Genomic DNA, 22,008 nt, shown 5'->3' with positions numbered 1-22,008 from the left:
GCTTTAAAAGGAAGTGACATGGGGTGGGGAGAGACGTCAGCTGAGGACCACTTTTTTTTTTTTTTCCCGAAGGGTCCACCCCATGGGTGGAGTCTCGCTTTTTTCTTTCCAGTGTTGGCTGACTTACAGCTCCTATAAACTAGTGGCAATTTCTGCACCCCAGCCTGCTCCCTTTCAGTTTCTGGTTCCCAAGCCCATGTGCCAGGGGCCGCCAGCAAGGAGGTATGTGCCGTTCGTGCGATTTCCAGGCGACTTCACCTCTGGGCGTGGCGGATGTTTGTGTGTGAGTGTCTGTGTCTCACTGTTATCCTCTGCGGGGCTGGACCTCACTAAAACCTCTGGAAGGGGTAGGTACAGAACGAGGAAGCGTGGAAGGTGGAGAAGGAAGTCAGGCTCCAGTGGGGACGTGGAGGGGCAGAGCCTGGAAGGCACGGGGGCTCTGCAGCCACAAAAGGACCCTTCCTTTGTGCTCAGCTGGGCGAGCGTTCGTTTCCCGGTGGTGATTTCGAGCTGCCGTTCAGGGCTTCCTCCCCGCCCCCCTCCCCCTGCGGCCCCCTCCCCTTGGGCCAAAGCGTTTTCTCTGCGATAGATGAAGCTGGGGAGAAGGTTCCTGTTACAGATCGGTCTCCTGTGTCATGCAACACGTTCTTCCGTCCCTGGCGTTTCTATGGCAACCACAAGAAAAAAAAATACTCCCCAAAAGGCAGCCCCCGATATAAATTGATTTATTTGTATTTCGTTCCGAGTTTGCTGCTTTCCGGACCCGGTTATGGGCTCCGCTTGCCAAAATCTAGCACGGCTTTGTGGCTACCCCCTCCTCACTTTCATTTTGGTTTTTCCCTATCGGAGGAGGGCTGGGGGAGGGGTGTTGTCAAGGAAACAGGCATTTGGGATTACCTCTTTATTTACTTAATTTTTGGCCTATGAATTTCTCCGTCATATCTAGGAATTATGGAAGGAAGGGTTCTGTGTTTATGCGAGTCCTCAGTTTCTGGTCTGTTTTAGGAAACGAAGACAGTTTTCTAGACGTGGTATTAATGCCATGAGCAGCCTAAGCAAGGGGCGAGCATGCACTTCTTTATAGGAGGTGAGGTCCTTGAGAAAAGTTTTAGAGGGTGTTTGAGGACCAGCGCTGATGGGTACGTTATTATCTGCCCAGGTGTGCCCCATCGCCCAAATATGCAAAAGAGGGTTCTTTGCTCTAGCCTGAACTTACTCAGCACAAAACCTAAGTTCAACAAGTAAGAGTGGGTGACAAAAGGTAACTACTAGCAGGATTCTCTATTTGGATTTTTTTGTTTGTGTTTTTGTTTTTCTTTGCACATCTTCCTTATGTGGATCACCTGTGCCATCCGCTCTCATTAAGGTCAGGGTCGGTAGACCTTCTCGTTTTCAAAACCGGGAAAGCATTAGCCCATCTATGATTATGAGGCAAGCGTCTGCAGTTGGAGAAAAGTATCCCGAGAGGAGGGAGAAAGTGTGTGTGTGTGTGTGTGTGTGTGTGTGTGTGTGTGTGTGTGTGTGTGTGTGTAGGTGGGCAAGGATCAAAGTCCTAAGTTAAAGCTACTGAATCTTCTCATCCTTTATGGGGAGAAAAAGAATTGATTTTCAGGAAAAGTATAGAATACAAGAGAAGAGTATCATCTCTCTGGTAATAAGCAAAGTTAAATATGATTAGAATCAAGGACATGTCTGCTAGAAAGACAGTCCAAATGGGCCTGTTAACAGGTGAGAGTCTTTTATTCAGTAAGTGTGAGGAAATATCTGATAACGGGCACTATTTTCTTAATGGGCATATCCCGAATTACAAGTCAGCCTTTATAAGATAGATCAATAGTCGTCTCATCCTCGATTCTTAAAATGATCTGTAATTTTAAATAAAGACTTGTGAAGGTCGCTCAGCCCTCCGAGTCCCTTCTCGTTCTTGAAACCAAAAACATTACTCAGAAACCTCAGGCTAACCCCTCAGCATGGAAGCAGGAAGAAAGGGTGGTTTTAATGAGGTTCTGTTTGCAGAGATCCTGACCTAAACATGCTATTATCTGGGACTTCTAAAACTTACTATAATGCAAGAGGTCTCAAGTATTTCAGATACAAAAGGGACCTGAAAATGAGGACCGCATGGTATGGCACGAGGCTAGCCAGAACCAAATGGAGTTAAAGCCAAGAGAACTAGTTAAAGAGCAAAAAGCAAAGTGTCGTTGAAAAGAATCTGCCTCTCACTTTGAAGAGCACCTGTTGGCACACCTGAGCAGTTGAGTTGTGGGTTTTCCGATGCTCGCAAAGAGCCTGGAAAGCAGTCTTGCTAAGTTACTGTTTTCCTAGTCTGAAAATGGTCCTCGGGGATGTAGATTTACCCCTTGACCCCCCAAAACAGATGGATGGTGTGTGAGTCAAAGTCTGTGATCGGGGCGCTCTGGAGTTTCCAGACCTAGCAGTTTCACAACAAAAAGCCTTCCGGCATGGAGTTCAGAGGGCAAGAATCATTGGGAAGCACAGCCAGAAATAAATAAATAAATACTGTCCTATAAATGGACCCTGAGCAGAGCTTAAAAACGTAATAATAGCCCTGACCTGGGGAAGGTCAGGGAGGCTATAGAGCAAAGCAAATTCAGGACGCCATGAAAGAGGCTGAATAGAGTTGGTTGGTTCCAAGGAAAGACCTTTTGACATTGGCGTCAGTTGCCACTGAGTGGGGGCCTCACTCCAAGGCTCTGAACTGGGTGCCGTGAAACTGCGAAGAAAAGAGAAGTTGTGGTCTGGGCTCCCAAGTTAAAAATCAAGTTAAAAGGGGCGCCTGGGTGGCGCAGTCGGTTAAGCGTCCGACTTCAGCCAGGTCACGATCTCGCGGTCCGTGAGTTCGAGCCCCGCGTCGGGCTCTGGGCTGATGGCTCAGAGCCTGGAGCCTGTTTCCCATTCTGTGTCTCCCTCTCTCTCTGTCCCTCCCCCGTTCATGCTCTGTCTCTCTCTGTCCCAAAAATAAATAAACGTTGAAAAAAAATTTTAAAAAAAATCAAGTTAAAAGTTAAAAATCAAGTTAAAAATCCAAGTTAAAACCAAACAGGTGTGAATGACGTGTGCGGACGTGCACAGGGCTGGAGGGCAGGAGACCAGGCAGGAGAGAGGTGAGAGAGAGCAGACGTGGTCAGTCTGAGAAGACTATGACCGGGAAGAGGATGTGATGGTTGGAAGGAGAAGAGATAGACAAGTCAAGGGGAATAAGGCAACGTTGTCCCAGCTAACAGGGGTGGGTGGTAGGAGTTGGTTCTCAGTTCTTGTCCCAAGTGGGGAGAAGTCCGTCTTTAGTGTGGAAATAGAGCAGGTATACCCTGTGCTGGTGGATATAGATTCAGGGGCAGAATTTTGTCTAAACCAGAGCAAGAAAGACTGGTAGAAGAAAGATGATGTGAGTAGGTGGTGGAATCATACCTCATCCAATGATTGTTGAGTTGAAGCTCAAGAAGTGAAGGGCAGACTTCAGTCAAGTAAGAGATTTGGGACAGGGAGCCCCACATGCCCCTGTGGCATCATCCTAATAATACCTACCATTGCCATCGCTTTGAATTCTGGGATGGTCAGATGACCGTGGGGCCAACTTAACTACATTTTGTGCAGTCTGCCGTATTCTCAAAAGGAGGTCTAACGAGTTATGTGAAGACTCTACATTCACAGTTGTAAATGGTTTTTAATACCTAAATGTGTAGAGAGACCTATGTGATCAAGCCTGCTTAGTAATCATCCAACACTACCCAGAGCGTGGGCAACTCTAATTCAGTAGTCTTCGTCCAAGACAGAATCAGTTTGGAAATCAAGTTTTGGAACTCTGAAATTCGGCTTAATGTATGGACCAGGGAAGACCACGGCTAAGGCTGTGGGAAAGAGCAAACTCAAATCAGGGACTCATTCTTTTAACAATATGCATTGTGCATCTATTGTCTGTCAAGTGCTATGGACACAACTGTGAGCAAAACTGGATACAGAGTAAACGGCCACAGTTTTCAAATATCTGAAGCCTTTTCCAGGGAGATAATGTGACTGGCTGATCTCCATTTTCTTCTAATGACCGAGTAAGAGGAAATATCTTAAAACAAGAGCAATTTTTGGTGAGCATTATCATGGGATGATCTGTCTAACCTATGTCTCCTCCACTTTTCAAGACACACTCTTGTTCCACCAAAGATTTTCTACCTGTTTTTGATTTTGTCTTCATTGTGTTACTCTAGTTGGGTTTGTTCCACTTCTTCCTTTGATCCGAAATCCTACTTTTCAGTCACCCTTCATTCATCCCTTTATACATTCACGCTTACATCATCCATCCACCCATCCATTACTCACTCACTCAACAAATGATATTGACTATCATGTGTCAGGCACTGTAAATGATGGATATAGCAATAAATAGGAAACTATTTCTTTCCTAAATAAGCTCAGGAACTAACAAGGAGAGAAATGTGGAAACAGCCCCTTAAACCAGAGGGTGTTATCTTTGAGAGATGCATTTATTGGCTAATGGTGCTGCATTCTTGTTTCATTGAACAAATTTATACATAGATTGTGCTGGGCAGAGAATGAAAGAGTGGTTAGCTGTTGACCATTGTCCATGTTAAAGTTTTCTTGTATCTTTCACACTGGTTGAGCTTATGGCTGGTGTCAGTAAACATTTGTTGATTAACGAAATGGGAAGAGGTAGGATTTCTGACCCAGGAGCCATAGAGGAATAGAGTCCAGAAGACTTACATGTTCTCTTTCTGAAAAGTACAAGCTGAGCCTTAATCTCTCAAAGTTCCCTCATAGCGAGTTACTTGTAGACTTCCATGGGACTAGAGCTCCCTCCAGATGCACTCAATGTATAACGTTTTTAAAAGAGAAACTCCCCCCTTCATCAAAATTATATGCCCAGTGGTTTACCAGAGAGCCTCTTGTCATTTAGAGCTAGGTTTCCCATAACACATTGCAAATCTATGTCTCCTTCCTACAAAACCTAGATTTAGGTTTCAACACCTTAAATCTAAATATCCAAAATACAGAATGTTAAAACTTTGTTGGAGTACTCCTGTTTATATTTCCTGAGGTCATGAAGCTCCTCTTAGAATTGTTTTGTGCCCACTTGATTTCCTACCTTCATCATGGAATTTATATGGGCAACCTAAAAAAGTTCTTCTGGAACACCACCCTCCTCTGCTTGTCAGACCTTCAGAGAAAACATTTAGCAAGTTCCCCTTCTTAGTTATTTTGATCTCATATGAGGTCAGCTTCTTCCTCCAGCACGAAGTTGTTGCAGAGTTCCAGATAATTCTGGTTGGCATAGATCTCTCCCTTCTGAATTTGGGTTGTACATAGTAGCTATTTCATGGTCATTTCTAGGTGGGCTCCTACAAGAGAAGAGGCCACATTTTGGACTTCTTAGGAGTCTGAAGCTGATCACTAAAATTTCTGCAGAAGGTTATTGCTCAGTCTGGGGGATGACAGGTAACTTGCAGAAGCCATCAGAGATGTTGAGGTGACCAGCCAACCTGTAGGCTCTCTGAGAACGCTTCTAGCCCGTCTTCACGAGGACTTCCTGTGTCTATTACAGAGACCTCCCATGTATCAATTCACTTCATCCTTATAACAAACCAAGCAGGTAAAAGTTTTCTTACTTTCCATTTTACAGATATAGAAGGCAAAGATTAGTGAGTTATTCACCTGGTTTCATAATAAGTAACAGAGCTAAGATTTGAACCAAGACCATAGCTTTCCCGAGCCCAGCTTGGAACCACTGTGCCCTCCGTATGGTTGGTTGGCATTGTATCCATCTGTCTGTGCCCAGGGCCAGCACGGTGCTGCATGCTGAACAGACACGCAGCAAACATTTCTGACATAATCATCAGATCTCCCCCATGCAGACCTTCCCCTGTATCCTTTTCATCTTAGTTTTTGGGAGCTGCAGAAATACTGGAAGAGACAGCAGTGGTTTTGAACTTGGGGAAAAACCAGTAGCAGAATGTATAAGACACGCTATTGTGGTTTTCAAGGAGCTTGGCTGTTCTGGTTTAGCCAGGGAAGTGATCTGGTGGGGAAGGGGAAGGGCCCTGTTGCTAAAATATCTGAATGACAGTGCAAGGCATCACATCAAATTAAATAGGAACTGTTCTCAAAACACATTTTTAACCAAGGGTTGAACTTTGCTTAGAAATTGCTCTTAAGGACACCTGTGGTGGCTTCTTGAAAGGCTCCCAAGGCTGTGGGTGGAGAGTCCGACTCTCTTTTCTGCTGTTGATTGCCAACAAATCTATCACCGAGTGTAAAGGCAGCGTGTCATCTGGGAAGACATTGCCTGTGCTGATCTCAGACAAACTTTGAAATAAGACCTGGTGAAATGAATTGATGGGGAGGGAAATTTGGTCTTTTTCCCATCTCCATCGGCTCCCTCGTGAGCTGTCACCTCTCTGTGGGCAGAGGTTAACCCAGGCTGATGAAATTTTAAAGAGTCTGTCCGTACCAAGTGCTTCTTCCCAGAATGCTGCCGCTCTCAGCACACAATCAGTGCAGTCCCCAAACCTTCCTACTGGGACCAGCTCACGCCCCCCTCTTTTCTTTCTTCTGCTGCGGGGAAGGGCAGGTTGTGTGGAGATATGGCGACAGCTTCTTTCCCCAAATGTGCACCACCCTTTGGGTCTATCTCTCAAACTCCTGGCCTCTGTTTTCCTCCATCCCATCATCCGTGCTTTAGAAAACTCACTCGAGATGCCATTACGTTATATGACAATTCAGTCTTTATGGTTCTATCCTTTTTATTTCTTTTCCAGTTTTTTTTTAAGTTTATTTATTTATTTTGAGAGAGAGAGAGAGAGAGAGCATGAGTCGGGGAGGTACAGACAGAGGGAGAGAGAGAGAATCCCAAGCAGGCTCTGCACTGTCAGCACAGAGCCCGATGTGGGGCTCAAACACATGAACTGTGAGATCGTGACCTGAGCCGAGATCAAGAGTCAGATGCTTAACCCACTGAGCCACCCAGGTGCCCCTTTATGGTTCTATCCTAATGACTGCACTGGGTGCTTCCTAGTGGACTGGGGTTTTCTAACTGCACTGTTTCTTGCACAGAGCAGGGTCTGGCATTGAATGGGTACTGTAGCCTAGAGAAAGGTGGGCGCATGGAGTCAGGGGTCAGATGGCCCCCGCCAGGACTTCCCAGGCTGACTTTCCTTGAGGACAAATTCTCAACCTGGGTGCTGTTGACATTTTGGGCCAAGTCATTCCTTGTGGGGCCTTGCTGTGCGTTGCTGGATGTTTGCATGCCAGTAGTCACCTCCCCACCCCAGGAGTGACAGCCAGAAACATTCCAGACTTTGTTAAATGTACTCTGGCAGGGCGGAGTTACCTGCCATTGGGAACTCTAGGGAACTCTTACGTCTGACACTCAGAAACGCGGTTAGCTGGCTGGTGATCTAAGAGAACTCATCTCTCAGGACTAACTTGCACTCACCAGCTTTATAACGATGGCCCCAACCAAAGGGGCAATTCGTTCATTTAAATCAATTGATAGGAATTGAAAAATAATAAGCACCGGTGTAACCACAAAATAATCAAATGTGGCCCCCTGCCCAGGATTCCATTTAGGTCGCCCCTACCCCTCAGCTGGCTGAGCCCGGGGTGGGCAGGGGGGCTAAACTTTGGGTGGGACAACCCACTCCCCAGTCCCTGTGGGATGGATTAACATATGTAAGGAAAGAGTTGTGAGAACAGCTCAGTATTCCTGACTTCTGGTGAGTCTGCTGGGATTTACTGATTAATTCCCAGTTTCTAGGCCAACCAGTGTGCTCCCCACCCAGGTCTCCCTGGTTATTTATTTGCCTCTTAGTACCCACCTCCAATTCTGTAGGCATTTCAAGCCTCTCCTGCCTTCTCACTGAAGCCAGAGGGTCACTTTTATTTCTGGTCCTGGGACCAGCTCCTACTTCAGGTAACCCCCCCCCCCCACCTCGGCAACCCCAAGGCTCCCCAACGGCTCCCCAGCAGCTCTCCAGCCCATTGCTGGCAACGCTAGGCGTCTAGTCTGTCCAGGTGTTGTGTCTGCCCTTTTCCTCCCTTCTTCCTTCCAGGACCAGAAAGATGGGCGTGGCGGGGGGGGGGGGGTCTATTCTTCCAAACTCCCACACAATTCCAGAACCTTCTCACAGCATTCCTTCCTGAACCCTTGTATCCAGCCTATGGTTGGCCAAGCACCGAAGGTACAGAGATGAACCAGACGGAGTCTGCCCATGGGGATAAGACAGACTATAAAAGCATTGCATAGACTTGCATGATGTGCTCTCTCCCATAGCTTCCCTGGATCTTCTTTCAGGGTTAAAGGACCTTCCATAGCTTCAAAATGAGCAGAAATTCTACATCTTAACCCCTGAATCATGTGGAAATTTAAGAAGTTACTTAAGACCAAATAATCTAATGAAAGTTTTGTGGTGTCACTAAAATCGTCATTTGGCCTCCATTTCTAGCAGAATAATAGGGTTAAAGTTTAAGTAGGGGAAACAGGGAGAAAGGACTGCGGAGATATTTTAAATGTGCCTGATTGTTTTAATTATTTATATTGGGTCCAATTTTAGCTAGATTGAGATTTCATCCCCCCTCCCCTTCTTCCACTCCTTCTGTCTTCTCAAATGGTTGAATCTGTGATTTGTCTTTAAGACAGTCTGGTCTTCACAGCTTCCCCTCCGGCCTGGTTCCCCAGAGAAGATGTACCTGTCTTGAACATGTGCTTAGCCAGGCTGGGATCTAGTTGTTTCCTGTGGGTGTTGGGCAAGCGTTGAGTTGCAATTTCCCAAGAACGGTTATGCTATGTGGCACACCCTGCCTGCCTCTCTGGGCAGGGAGAGGATTAGCAGGTGGGGAGTCAAGGTGCCCGGTCCTTGTCAAAGGCCACAGGAATATTTCATTAGCGAGAATCTGGTGACTGTCCCGCCTCCTTCCCTAGACACTTTCTGCTGGGCCACAGAGACTGGGGGTCTTTTCGGGACAATGAGAAGCAGCATGGCACAAGGGAGGACCAGGGCAGGGTTGCAAAGCCTGGGTTGGGGCCCCAGTCCTAGCCACCTGCTTCCTTTCAGTGGGACCTTGGGCTTCTTGAAACTAGGAGCTGTCTCTTGGTGGGTACTGTCCCTGGCACTGGGAGGTAGCCTCACATGTCCTGTGTCCTCATTTCTCAGTCTGGTCAGGGAGGAGTCCAGGCGTAGACACAAACGTCTTCAACCACCCACAGGTTGGGGTCATATTGGGGAGTGTGCCAGCAATTTGTGCTGAGCTGCGGGAGAGACTGGGCCCAGGTCACCCAAGCATCCGTTTTGCGGAAAGATCTAAAATTTATTTTACTTTAAAAAAGACAACAAAGATGGATGGGCCATGATATAACACACAACATTTACATGAACTTTTAAGACAAAACCCGCTCGATTGTTTGGATGGCTTTAGGCCATAGCTCCAGACCTTTTGGAGTTAGCTTCCTCTGCTAAAGGGAACATTTCTGCAGAAACTTCTAGAGTGCTGAGTTGGATGATGATCTCTAAGTGACTTTGTGGGAAGGAAGAGTCGATTTATTGTGCTGTCCCTTCCAATGCCTTTCCTCTTTACCACTGTCACTAAATGAGGAGTCTTGGGGATGGGATGGGGTGGGGGGAAGCAGCGTTTGAGTCATCTCTGAGAACTGCCTGCCTTGACTCTGTTTTCTCCTCTCTCTGTTCCTGATGGTATAACTGATGGGGGGTTGCTTGGGTCTCTTTTTGGCTCTGGTCACCCACCACCCACCTTTTTGGACTTTCCTGCCTTCTACTGGAATAACCCCATCTCCGGATTAGCACAGTGCCTTGTTCTGTTCTTTCTAATGTCTCTTCCTCTCCCATTGCCTTGACTATCTCTCGAATAAGGAGTTACTTCAACTCCTACTGCCTGCAGCTATCTTTTATCTTATTGTCAGTTTATGATACATCACTTCCCGTCCTCATAAGTATTTCTTTCATTGGGATTATCTTTTGAAATTTGGACAAAACAGGCAAGTAAAATTTGCCGATTCTAATCCCAACAAGCTGTCATAAAGGTACCCATTACTCCACGCTCTCCAGTGGGGAGAAAAATAACCTAAGTCAAACCTCCTGTGTAAATAAGAAGGCTGGATAGACCTTGTTGTAATAGAGGGAAAGAGGAGAACCCGACACCTAACTACCCTCAATAAACCACTTTTTTTCCCCTTTCCGGTTAAACTTTGTTGGAGGAAAAAAAAAAAATCTGAACTGTGGACTTTGCCCAGGCATAAACAAACCATGTTTTATTTGGTATATTCGAGAATAATAAGGAAGAAGGGTCGACCTCGTGTGTGTGTGTGTGTGTGTGTGTGTGTCCATACTCTTCTTAAAACCATGTTATTAGGCCACCTGGCTGGCTTGGTTGGTAGAGCGTGTGACTCTTGATCTCAGGGTCAGGAGCTCAAGCCCCACATTGGTTGTAGAGATTACTTAAGTAAATAAAGACATATTCTTAAGCATAGATACGCTGTGTCACTTGGCCCAACATTTCACTGAAAATGCGAATAACGCTGTGAAATTATTAGGCTGCTGTGATGTCTGCACATAAGAAGTCTTACCACGTATTCCAGTGCAATGTATATTCACATATTTGTGTGACACAGGATGGTGCGATCGGCATTATGGTGTGGAGCCTGTTGAAAGTAGAGAAAAGGTACTCCGTGACCACAGGGGGTTTATTATCCAATTTAGTTTAAACGAGCAAGTCTGCCAAAGTGCATTCCATTTAGGAGATGGTTGAATATCTGCTTGGGGACGGATTCGACCATGTGGAGCCAGCCCCAAATCTGTAGTGGGAAATAATTATTGTCAAAAGCCTATGTACTTTATGAGGCCAGATCTGATTTTTACCCTGAACCTACTGGCACGGCGTGTATAATACCGAAATTACTGGCTTAACAAGGGTGGTTACCTGTTTGCCTGCGTAAATTGTGAAAAAGCAGCCACGATAGCAAGGTAGGAAAAGAAGGAATGGTCGACTGAAAAAACTTGTCCGGGGGCGTCTGGGTGGCTCAGTCAGTTAAGCGTCCGACTTCGGCTCAGGTCACGATCTCACGGTTTGTGGGTTCGAGCCCCGCGTCCGGCTCTGGGCTGATGGCTCAGAGCCTGGAGCCTGCTTCCGATTCTGTGTCTCCCTCTCTCTCTGCCCCTCCCCAGCTCACACTTTGTCTCTCTCTCTCTCTCTTAAAAATAAATAAACATTAAAAAAAATGTTTTTTAAATCGTCCATGGTTGAGACACACTCACGTCCGGCAGAATCGAGGTCCTGAGCCGTTGGCGTGGTATCCAACCTACTCCATTTACTAGGGGAGGAGAGTCCAGATGCCAGTGGAAGAGAAGTTGCCATCAAAAACAAGGAACGGTTTTGTCAGCTTTAGTTCTAAGTTTTAGCTTTGCCGAAAATTATTTTCACTCAAAAAAAAAAGTTGTCCCTGGTTCACGGGGGTGACGAAGCTGATGGCTACACGTAAAGTCCAGGTGGCCAGCTGCCTGCCCTCGGGCCGTAGCCCTCCTGCGCGGAAGCCGAGCTCTGAGCTGGTCATCCAGGTCCAGATGGAGTCTCCTGGAGCGTCTGCTCCCTGTTCTCAGTCTCCTTCCAACCCCAGACTCCAATGGAAGGAAAGGAATCAAAGGAAGAAAGGGTGAGCCTCCGTGGAGCTGGCCTGCTGACCTGACATGCTTGGTCTTTGATGCAGAGGCAGAGTTGGGGACGCAGCCACAGATGGCACGGAGGGAAGACGTGGCTCCAGCCAGCTACATCTCACTCCCTGTATTCCCGTCCCCGGGCCTCCGTGGCAGAGCCTTGCCCACGTTCTCAACCTTGCCTGCCTGTTAGAATTGCCCGCCTTGGACCAGCTGCTTGAGTCTCTGGTTCCTCGATTAAAAAAAAAAAAAATGTTTCCTAGGTGATTCTGAGGGGCTGGGAGAACAGGAACCGTGTGACAGAAAGAGGGTGGCTAGTAAGACAGCGACTGGACAAACAGAAACCAGAACCAGGAGACAAGCAATGGGGATGATGATGATAGCCACGTTTACGGTTATCATGTGCCAGGCAGGGTTCCAGACACAGCTAATCTTCACCATGACCCCGTGAAGTAGGACCTACTATCTCCATCTTACCGAGGAGGAAACTGAGGTTAAGTAATCTGCCCGGGGTCGTGGAGCCCATAAAGGCAAAGCAGGTCTTTGGCTCTCGAGTCCCTGCCCTGGTGTTAAGGCTGATAACTTTCCATGACACAGCCTCTTCAGATGCTCAGTCTGCAAGGTTCCGTGTTACAAGAGTGCAGCAAGGAGCTCGGAGCCTACTTCGTAACTAAAACAAAAGGAATAAAGCGGATGAAACCAGTTGCAGGAAATCCCCACATCCCTGATTTTGTTTCGCCTTGTGTTTTGCCCAGCGCCTCTTGGATTTCACTTTAATGGTGGTGGTAGAGAGTCATAGCAGAAAGAGTCGGGAAGGTTCTATCGGCTCTGACCGACATATGTTCCTGGGATGGAGATAGAGTTACATGACTGCGTTTTCCCACGTCAAATACAGCTTGGTGGCATTACATTATCAGCTGGAGCGATGGAAAGTAAAATGTCCCACCTGCCTGTATGAAGGCTGCTTCGCTAACGAGGATGCCCCGGTCTGGGTGCTGTGTCACAGCTCGATTCCACTGACATTGTGTCAGGTTATTCATACACGGTGAGCAGGGTGTTTGTCTGGACCAGTGTGGTGGATGTGACTGACCACTGAAGTCATTCACGTTATGAATCTTTGCTAAGCACCTGCCACGGCCAGGTCCACGCGCTGGACACCGTGGATACAGACGAAAGCACTTTTGCTCCTAAGGAATTCAGGCTGTAGGACGGCAGACAGATACACAAAGGAAAACATTCATTGATGTTACACGGCCTTGGTACTGTGCTGAACCTTTTACATCACTTCCCCAGGCAGTAAGTAATCTTTACCATGCAAGGGTTAAGTTCTTGAATCCTGAACTTCACAGCGAAGATAGAGGGGACCCTGAGAAGGCAAGGAAAAGGGCATGTCTCGGTTTGGGGGAGGGCAGCTGGGTGGTACAGGCTAGGGCAGGATTTGGAAAGATGAGCTCATGCCAGGCAAGTCAACTGGGGGAGGAGGAAGGGAGGGCAGCAGGCAGATGGGACAGACCCGGAGTGCAGAAGTGGGACAGTGAGCCCTGCTGGGGCAAAATGACCACTGAGGTGTGCCCTCTAGGAAAACCGTCCTGACCTCCTCACTGCCCTGCCCGCCCTCACTTTTTATTCTAAAAACACACTGCATTTTGGGAGGGTAGCTGCTATCATTTAAATTTCTCTCCTCCTCCTTCCCTACTGTGTAGCCAGCTCCTGGATGCCATTGGGCGTTTCCACTCCCCTGGGTGGTGCCTCAGTAAATATTGGGGAAGGAGTGACGGGCATCCTCCGGGGAGGGGTCCTTACAGGGGGAGCCTCTCTCACCAACACCCCCCCCACCCCCCGCCGATGCTGCCAGTTTTATTGCAGCCTGAACCACGTCAGAGCAACAAGCTGCCGGGCCAGCAGGGCTTCTGTTGGAGGCACTGAACCTCTTTCCCCAGGAGATGTTTCTGTCGTTAGAGGATGCAGTTCAGCGGCAGCCCCAAACACGCGCGGTGCCCCGTGGCCGTGGAAGTCCTCCCGTGGTGGCCCGTGCGGGTCCCAGTGTGTGAACTGTAACGTCACACAGAACCTCCCGCTTGGTATGAGCTCTGCGCTCACGGTCTTGAAATTCTTCCTAAATTCTGACCAAGGGGCCCTACGCTCTCATTTTGCACCGGGCCCTGAGAAATGATCTAGTCCCTACGGCGTTGAGTCTAGAGAGGTTTATTGGGTGTTTGTGAATGCCAGGGAGTCTGGTGGGGCTACAGTTCTGCCCTCACTGCGGACAGCTGTTCAAAAGCAAGACTGTGTGAGACAAGATGGCCACATAAAGATCCGTCCGTGACCACCAGCAGCTCAGGGCGTGGATGCCACTGCCAGCCAGTGTCACGTGAGGCCATCTCGGAGTAGGAAGGATGGTGTGTTTGTTGGGCAAAGCTTGTGGTAAAATTGTTCGCACACATTCTTTACCTCTGGCCATGTGATTAAATTTTCAACCGAATCTTCCTGAAACTCAGTCTGAAGAATGGCTCTCTGTTGATGGTGTTTCCTTGGTTTTTTTTTGGGGGGGGGGGGTTGGAAATAGAACCATCTTCCAACATACGAAGATGCCAAAGTCCAAGGCCAAAGTTGCCTCAACTAAGAGAAATCATTTCTGGTGATCGTGAGAGATTATTGCTCTCCTGTGCCCGTTTAAGTGTGTGCGTATGTTTTCTGTATTTTGGTTGCCTTTCTGACTCGAGGCCTGAATAAAAAATAGATGTTTCAGGTTTTCTGTGAAAAACAGCAACTTTATATTCAGTAGAAAATAACTTTTTAAAAAACAAAATTCTAAAAATTAATACGTGGATACTTTCAGGTATTTGGAGATTCTGCCCCCCCTGTTTATGGGAAATCTGTTTTCAAATGGGGAAGGATAGAAAAACAGAAAGGTGGGATTGCTGCCATTTTGAATTCTTTCCGTTATTCCAGCCAAGACAAATCACTTTTTAAGGAATGGAGAGAATTTACAGTTTTCATCTCTGAATTGCCATTCTCACTCTTGGCGATCTCGTGGGGAAATTGGAAAAGTATCATACGACTGGAGACAAGTGAAATTCCCTGTTTGCAAAAGCTGGGAAACATAAATACTGGAGCCTTTACTCTGGTATGCAGGACTGGCCCCAAATATTTCAGTTCATTAACTAATAAATAATCACATGGAGCCAGCATGCACTGTAGCTAAATTCTGTTGAGTTGACTTAACCTAATTTTTTCATTGGTACCATTCTTGGGTGGGTCAATGGGGAAAATGCCAGAGCAAGGGTGTTATCTTTATTTAAGTAAAACTGTAACAGAATGTGCCCATATGCTTTTATGTATATGACAGGGCAGCTGGGGGTTGGGAGACCAGCTGGACTCATAGCTAATGAAACAGGCATGTTTTTATTTCCACTATGAAACAGAAGATGGAACTCATGTTGTCTTTCCTCTTTTCTATTTTACATCTCTTTCTCATTCATTCCTGCCTACATTCCTTTTTAACTTCCACGAAGACAGTTCATTGAAACTGACTCCTCCTATTCAAAGGAGCAGCCTATCGTGCTTTTCTATTGTTAGGAATTTGACCACTTTTTACAATTCTTCCATTCATTCATGTAATTGTTGATGGCTTTTTTGAGACATACTTTACATATCATAAAATTCATCCATTTTAAGTGTGTAGTTCAATGAGATGGTAAATGTATCCTGTTTTGCAATAGTCACCATTGTGTAATGGTCATTCATCACAGAGCCTTTTTTGTCACCCTCAGCAAGTGCCTTGTTCCGATGGGATCCTCACTTGCACCTATAGCCCCAGGTGATCAGCAGTCCATTTTCTGTCTCTACAGTTTTGCCTTTTATGGGAGCTGCCTATCAATGGAATAACTCAACATGTAATGTTTTGTGTCTGGTTTCTTTCATTTAGCATAGTTTTTCTGAGACCTGTCCATGTGTTGCATGGGTCAATCGTTTGTTCCTCTGTTTTGCTAAGCAGTAGTCCATCGGATGGACTAACCACATCTTGTTTATTCATTCACCTGGTGATGGATGTATGGTTTTCAACATCCATCCAGTTTTAAGTTTACTGCTTTAAAAAAAAAATTTAATGTTTATTTATTTATTTTGAGAGGCAGACAGAATGAGCATGTGAACAGGGGAAGGGCAGAGAGAGAGAGAGAGAGAGAGAGAGAGAAAGAGAGAGAGAGAGAGAGAGAGAGAGAGAGAGAGAGAGAGAGAATCCCAAGCAGGCTCCACCCTGTCCGCACAGAGCCCCACGTGGAGCTCGAACTCATGAACCATGAGATCATGACCTGAGCTGAAACCAAGAGTCAGACTCGTAATTGACTGAGCCACCCAGGTGCCCCAGTAAGTTTACTACTTTTATTCCTGATTCAAAGTACAGGTTGGAAATAAGTCCCATTTTCTTTGCTGCTTCATCCCTATCCCCAGAATCCCATTTGAGGGACACGAACATTCACAGAAGGGCTTGGAGGAAGAGTGAGGAGAGCTGCCCCCACCGTCCCTGGCCACAGTGTCTGTCTCTCAGACTATGCAGCAGGTGCTTCGACTTGGACGCTGTAGGTTGATCAAGCTAACAACTCTGATCTGGGGGAAAGAGCAGGTCTCTCAGATCTAAAACTGGACAACAGGGAATATAAATTCCTGACTCCTGTCGTGGCTCATTTGTCTCCCACCCCCAAAAATGTAAAAATGTCCATGTTGCCAGACTGATGAACCCACTTTCCCCCCCTCGATTATTTACCTCCCCACGGATTTCATTCCTTAAGTAAAGCTTTTGACAATTCACCAAATTCCATTTACGAATTCTTTCCGTAAGCGTCCGTTCCGTGCTGGCTCCTGGGGGGATGGGGTGAGCCCCCAGACCTCAGTCCTGCCTCCCAGGGTTGTGCTCCAGAGAAGCTTTGTCAGCTTCTGCTCTGTTTGGGCATCAAAGGGTAACTGACCTGGTAGCACTAGTAAAATTTCTTTCGCATATTTGAGCCCTGAAATTTCATCTGAATTTAATCACCATGAGCCTGCCGTAGCAAATACAGCCTATCACGTCTTTGAGTGGGTAGCATTGAAAGTGATGACAGGATTCAATGTCAGGTGTTCAAAACTTTTGACCCGCAGAAGATTTTCTCTGGATCTTAAGCCCAAAGCCTAATTATCCTACGTGGTGGCAATGGCTTCTGTGGTCTTGCATGCCTAGGGCTGATTTCCCGTCACTCTTTGTAGTATATTCAGAGTTGTGCAATCATCACCACTATCTACCCTTAGAGGATTTCATCACTGAGAAAAAAGAAAAAAAAAAAAAACACCACATAGGCTGTCACTCCTCTCCAGCCCTGGACAACTACTAGTCTACTTTCTGTCTCTACAGATTTGCCTCTTCTGGATATCTCCTATAAACGGATCCAGATGATATGTGGTCTTCTGTGACCGGTTTCTTTCACTTGGTCTAATGTTTTTGAGGTTCCCCCATGTTGTAGCATGTATCAGTAATTGATTCTTTTTTGTGACTGAATAATATTCTATTGTGTGGATACACAGCCTTTTGTTTATCTGTGCGTCAGCTGATGGACGTTAGGGCTGTTTCCATCTTTTAGCTATCACGAACAATGTTGCTATGAACATTCACATACAGATTTTGGGTGTCCAATTTTGGTTGGAGTGCATATCTAGGACTGGAATTCTTGGGTCATATGGTAACTGTTTAACATCTGGGAAACTAGAGGCGCCTGCGTGGCTCCGTCAGTTGAGCGTCTGACTCTTGATCTCGGCACAGGTCGTGATCTCAGAGGTTTGTGAGATACGGTCCCCCATCGGGCTATGTGCTGTCGGTGTGGGGACTGCTTGGGATTGCTCTCTCCCTCTCTCTGCTCCCCTCTCTCAAAATAAATAAATAAACTTTTTAAAAAATATTTGAAACAAAAACATCTGGGGAACTTGAGCTCGGTGTTTTCATTCACTGCCTAAAATCTTCTCTGAGGCCAAGGAAACTGATGCTTTGCAGAGATGTCCCAGACTTTCAAATCAAGCCCCTTTGCTAGTCAGGCCTATCTGAAAATGATATTATTGAACGGATGCAGGAGAATTTTATGCATGAGATGCCACAGGAAAGAAACGAAGAAGGAACTATCAGAAGGGCTCTTGGTTCAACTCACGTAGTGGTAATTACATGGGGTTTTATGACAGGGAACCAGGGCTGTGTCCTGTCCGACCTGATGTACCTCTCACTGCCCTCAAAACAGTAAAAATGGTTTCTTGGGTGTGTTTAGCACCGTGTCCCCCTTTCTTTCTTTCTTTCTTTCTTTCTTTCTTTCCCTCCTTATTTTTGTTTTATGTTTACTTACTTTTATTTTAAATAGACTCCATGTCCAATGTGAGGCTTGAACAGACGACCCTGAAATCAAGAGTAGCCTGCTCTACCGACTAAGCCAGCCAGGTGCCCCAGTGGGTGCCTTTTTCTAACAGTTTTAAGACACTAGCTTTTTTTTTTTTTTTTTTTTTTTTTGCATCCAGGTATTGTATTTCCAGAGCTCTCCACTCTGCCAGGATTTGCTTTCTTAGAAACTAGGAAGTTCTGTGAAGAGCGTTATCTGAAACCCAGAAGCTTTCAGTATTGAATCCATTTTTTGTTCTCCCATTTGAGCCAGTATTTACTAATCTTTAAGAATTAAATTACTGTTAGACTAAAGCTTAGATCAAGGATTAAAAGAGTAAGTCTCCCAGCAGTAAACCATTTGCTAAACTATATTTCTGCCCATGGGGAGGACCAGTTGAAATGGTACCTTGAGGTTTTGTAAGAATGTATTTCCCCCACATTTCTTGGTATTTAGTTCTTACTCTGTAAGAAGAGTGATGGAGATATAAAGAGCGTAACTATGAAAAAAGACAGCCAATGAATTGTACATATATAGAAATCACTTTAATATTTTGTAGAGTTTTAAACAAATTGTCTTATTTTTCATCCCCAGTAGTTTTGTGAGGTAGGTTGATGGGAGTGACCGAAAAGGAAATTGAGGGAGCAAACTAAACAAGTTGTAGAACTTCCCTGAGCCTCCATTACCTTATCTATAAAGTGGGCACATGGATAAATCACAGAACATTATCAATCCCAAGTGATATACAACATACTTAAGTAATCTGAAAAATGTGGTGCAAAAGTTTGAGCTCTTTTTTTTTTAAACTAAAATGCATTGCCTAAAATAAAATAAAATACATTACCCAAGTGGGGTAGTGCATTACCCCAATACCCTTCTATCAGGGGTATTTACCAGCATCAAGAAGAAAATTACTATTTTCCATTATCTCTAACTCAGAACATCCTTCTGGAGTGTTAATTGTCCAACCATTTTTTTTTTAATTTTTTTTTAATTTTTAAAAAAAATTTTTTTTCAACGTTTTTTATTTATTTTTGGGACAGAGAGAGACAAAGCATGAACGGGGGAGGGGCAGAGAGAGAGGGAGACACAGAATCGGAAACAGGCTCCAGGCTCCGAGCCATCAGCCCAGAGCCCGGCGCGGGGCTCGAACTCACAGACCGCGAGATCGTGACCTGGCTGAAGTCGGACGCTTAACCGACTGCGCCACCCAGGCGCCCCTGTCCAACCATTTTTAAAAGCCATTTGTTGACATCTGGGAAAGCTGGAGGGGCGCTGTCCGAATAATGCAGGAATTCCAACTCCAGTGGTCATTAACACGTCGTCTAGAATAGAGAAAAAAAAACTGGAAATACCCTAAGTGTTCATCAATGTGATAATACATTCATATTTGGTGTAGTCACAGAACAGAATACTTTTCTGCACTTAAAACGACGAAACTACATGCATAAAATTTCAAAAAAATAGTGTGAGTGTAGAAAGGAAGTCACAAAAGGATTCAAATATTATTTTCACACCTCTTTACGACTCAAAAATTATGTATCGTTTGTGAATACAGATATATCCAGTAGAAGAATAGACACGTAGAAGAAAACACGAATTTCAATCTCAGATTGGGGAAGTGGTTTCAGTATCTATACTATGTTATTTCCTTAAAAAAAAAAAATCAAATGTGACTAAATATCAATGAGGTAAAACATTTCGGATGCTTTGTATATTTAAAATATTTCAGAAATTGGTGTGCTCGGATCACTCAGTCGATGGAGTGACCTACTCTTGATTTCAGCTCAGGTCATGATCCCAGGGTGGTGGGGTCGAGTCCAGCTCTGGGCTGAGTGCAGAGCCTGCTTGGAATTCTCTCTTTCTCTCTCTCTCTCTCTCTCTCTCTCTCTCTCTCTCTCTCTCTCTGTCTCTCTCTCTCTCTCCCCCCCCCACCCTTCTCTCCCCTGCTCGAACTCTCTCTTCTCTCTCTCAAAAAAAATTTTTTTTTCCAGAAATTAAAAAACATTTGATGGCTTATCATCCAGACTATTTCCTAAGCATAGAGATACACTTTTCTTGTCTCACAAAAGTTAGCTCCTGTGCCGGGCATGTTTTTGTTGACTTTGCATATTGTAAACGTCTTTTGTCACTAAATATACATTCTCATTGTTTTTTTCCCTGTGCCTCATAAGTCTTACTGTTACAATTTAATTATTTACTCAGAGAAGAATGTTTAGAAGAAACAAAATTGCTGGTGCTTCCTCTTAATATTTTTAAATTATTTTCTACTTATTTATTTGTAATTTGAAATTATTTCTAATCCGCTTAAGATATATTTGGTCTCTGACACTGAAGGAGCTCATAACCTAAAAAGCAGAGGTAAAATTAAAGTCTGTTTTAACTAGGGCACAAAGAACCATGGAGTTTCCTAAGGAATTCCTCAAATTTGGGAAGTCAGTATGGAACTTTAGTTTACTATTACCAAAAATAACAATTAATCAAACAAGTGCCTGGGTCGGAAAGTGCCTGGCACCCCATCCTTGGGCGACCCAAACTCTGTCACTGGCTGTTGCCCATGACTCCCTTCAGTTTTCCCTGTTTCCCAAGATGCCCTGTGGTTTGCCTGTGTCCCAGGATACCCTGCGGTTCTGCGTCCCAGGATGTTCTGTGGGTTCCCTGTGCCCCAGGATGCCTTGCGGTTTACTTGTGTCTCTGGTCTCCCTTTAGTACTGTGTCCTAGGCTGTCAGTCCTTCAGCAGGAAGTGGCCCAGAGGCCTTGCGAGGCTTTACTGTCCCCTCTATTCCTGGATGCATTCCTGATGTGGGTTCTGGAGATGCACCAGTTAAGACCACGACCTAAGCTCCCTGCTGTGCTAGGGTTTCCATTCCCTAATCTCTAATGGTAGTGTGTCCCTTTACAAATCTAAACAATTTGCCTCTCTGCTTTTGTTTTTTCTTCCTTCCACAGAATCCATCGTATAGGTAGCTAAGTATATCAGAACTGGCAGTGCCCTTACAGGTAGTGAGAATACTTCTTGGGTCTTTGGATGGGCAAAGGAAGGCCCAGGCAGTGGCTTCTGCATTCACCTTGGTTCCCTTCACTCCCAGCTGACGTTATGTCGGCATGAGTGTAGTTCCAAGGTACAGCTTCCTGATTTCCTATGGATTTTTAACTAGTGATTGGAAAAGACTGGTCTGTGACTCAGTAACAGTTGCTGCCTCTGAGAGAGGAAAATAGCATCTGGTGGCAGGGCCAGGAAGAAAGAACACTCAGGGCTTTGTCCCTACCCCCCAGTGACGTGATGGGGCCAGTCACCTGACTGTCTCGATGGCCAGTGTTTCATCTAGAAAATGAGTAGTCGGCGTATTGACCCCTGCAGTCTCTTTTTATTGGTATTTAACAGATGAAATTATAGTATGAATTAATGGAATAGGAAGGGTCTTTCAATAAATGCCTTGGATACAACTGGTTAAATATTTGGAAAGAGATCCACTTAGATCTTCACGGACTATCATAGCCCAAAATAAATGTCAGATATAGATTAACCAGTTAAAAATAAAATTAATTCTGGACCATAGTATTTAAATAAAAATTCTAATAAGCATTAAAAAATAAAAAATAAAATAAATTAATTCTGGAAAAACAGTGACATGTGTTTTGTGCCGTTTGAAAAGTGAGGGTAGAAGGAAAAACTTTCTAAGTTTAAACTTTATGAAAGAAATCTCTGTTCTTCACAATAATTTAAAGCCCCAATGAGCTAAAAATAGAAGCAAACTAGAGAAATGGTCATTCTAAATGGAATAGGAAGATGTTATTCTACTTAATAGATGAAAAGCTCTTGAAAATCAATATGCAAGAGATAAATGGGCAATAAATTAAAAGGCAAGTCATGAAGAAAAAGCCATAGTTTAATAAATGTTAACGAATATCCAGCTTTACTTGT

General features: G+C 45.2%; 1 protein-coding gene across 6 annotated transcripts in view; it reads left to right on the top strand.

Annotated features, from left to right (window-relative positions):
• The first annotated feature begins 87 nt into the window (after positions 1 to 87).
• Positions 88 to 22,008, top strand: part of AGPAT4 (1-acylglycerol-3-phosphate O-acyltransferase 4) — a 126,591-nt gene continuing 104,670 nt past the window's right edge. For 2 of the 6 annotated variants that reach the window (XM_043592709.1, XM_043592710.1), the window contains exon 1: positions 88 to 283. In XM_043592709.1, coding sequence (XP_043448644.1) covers positions 197 to 283 — 87 coding nt within the window. In that variant the 5' untranslated portion in view covers positions 88 to 196. Of the gene's footprint in view, positions 348 to 22,008 lie in introns of all 6 variants that reach the window. The other 4 variants (XM_043592711.1, XM_043592708.1, XM_043592707.1 and 1 more) reach the window with 4 other exon arrangements.

Source organism: Prionailurus bengalensis, chromosome B2, assembly GCF_016509475.1.
Source record: "Prionailurus bengalensis isolate Pbe53 chromosome B2, Fcat_Pben_1.1_paternal_pri, whole genome shotgun sequence".
NCBI lineage: Eukaryota > Metazoa > Chordata > Mammalia > Carnivora > Felidae > Prionailurus > Prionailurus bengalensis.
This window is presented reverse-complemented; position numbering and strand designations above follow the sequence as displayed.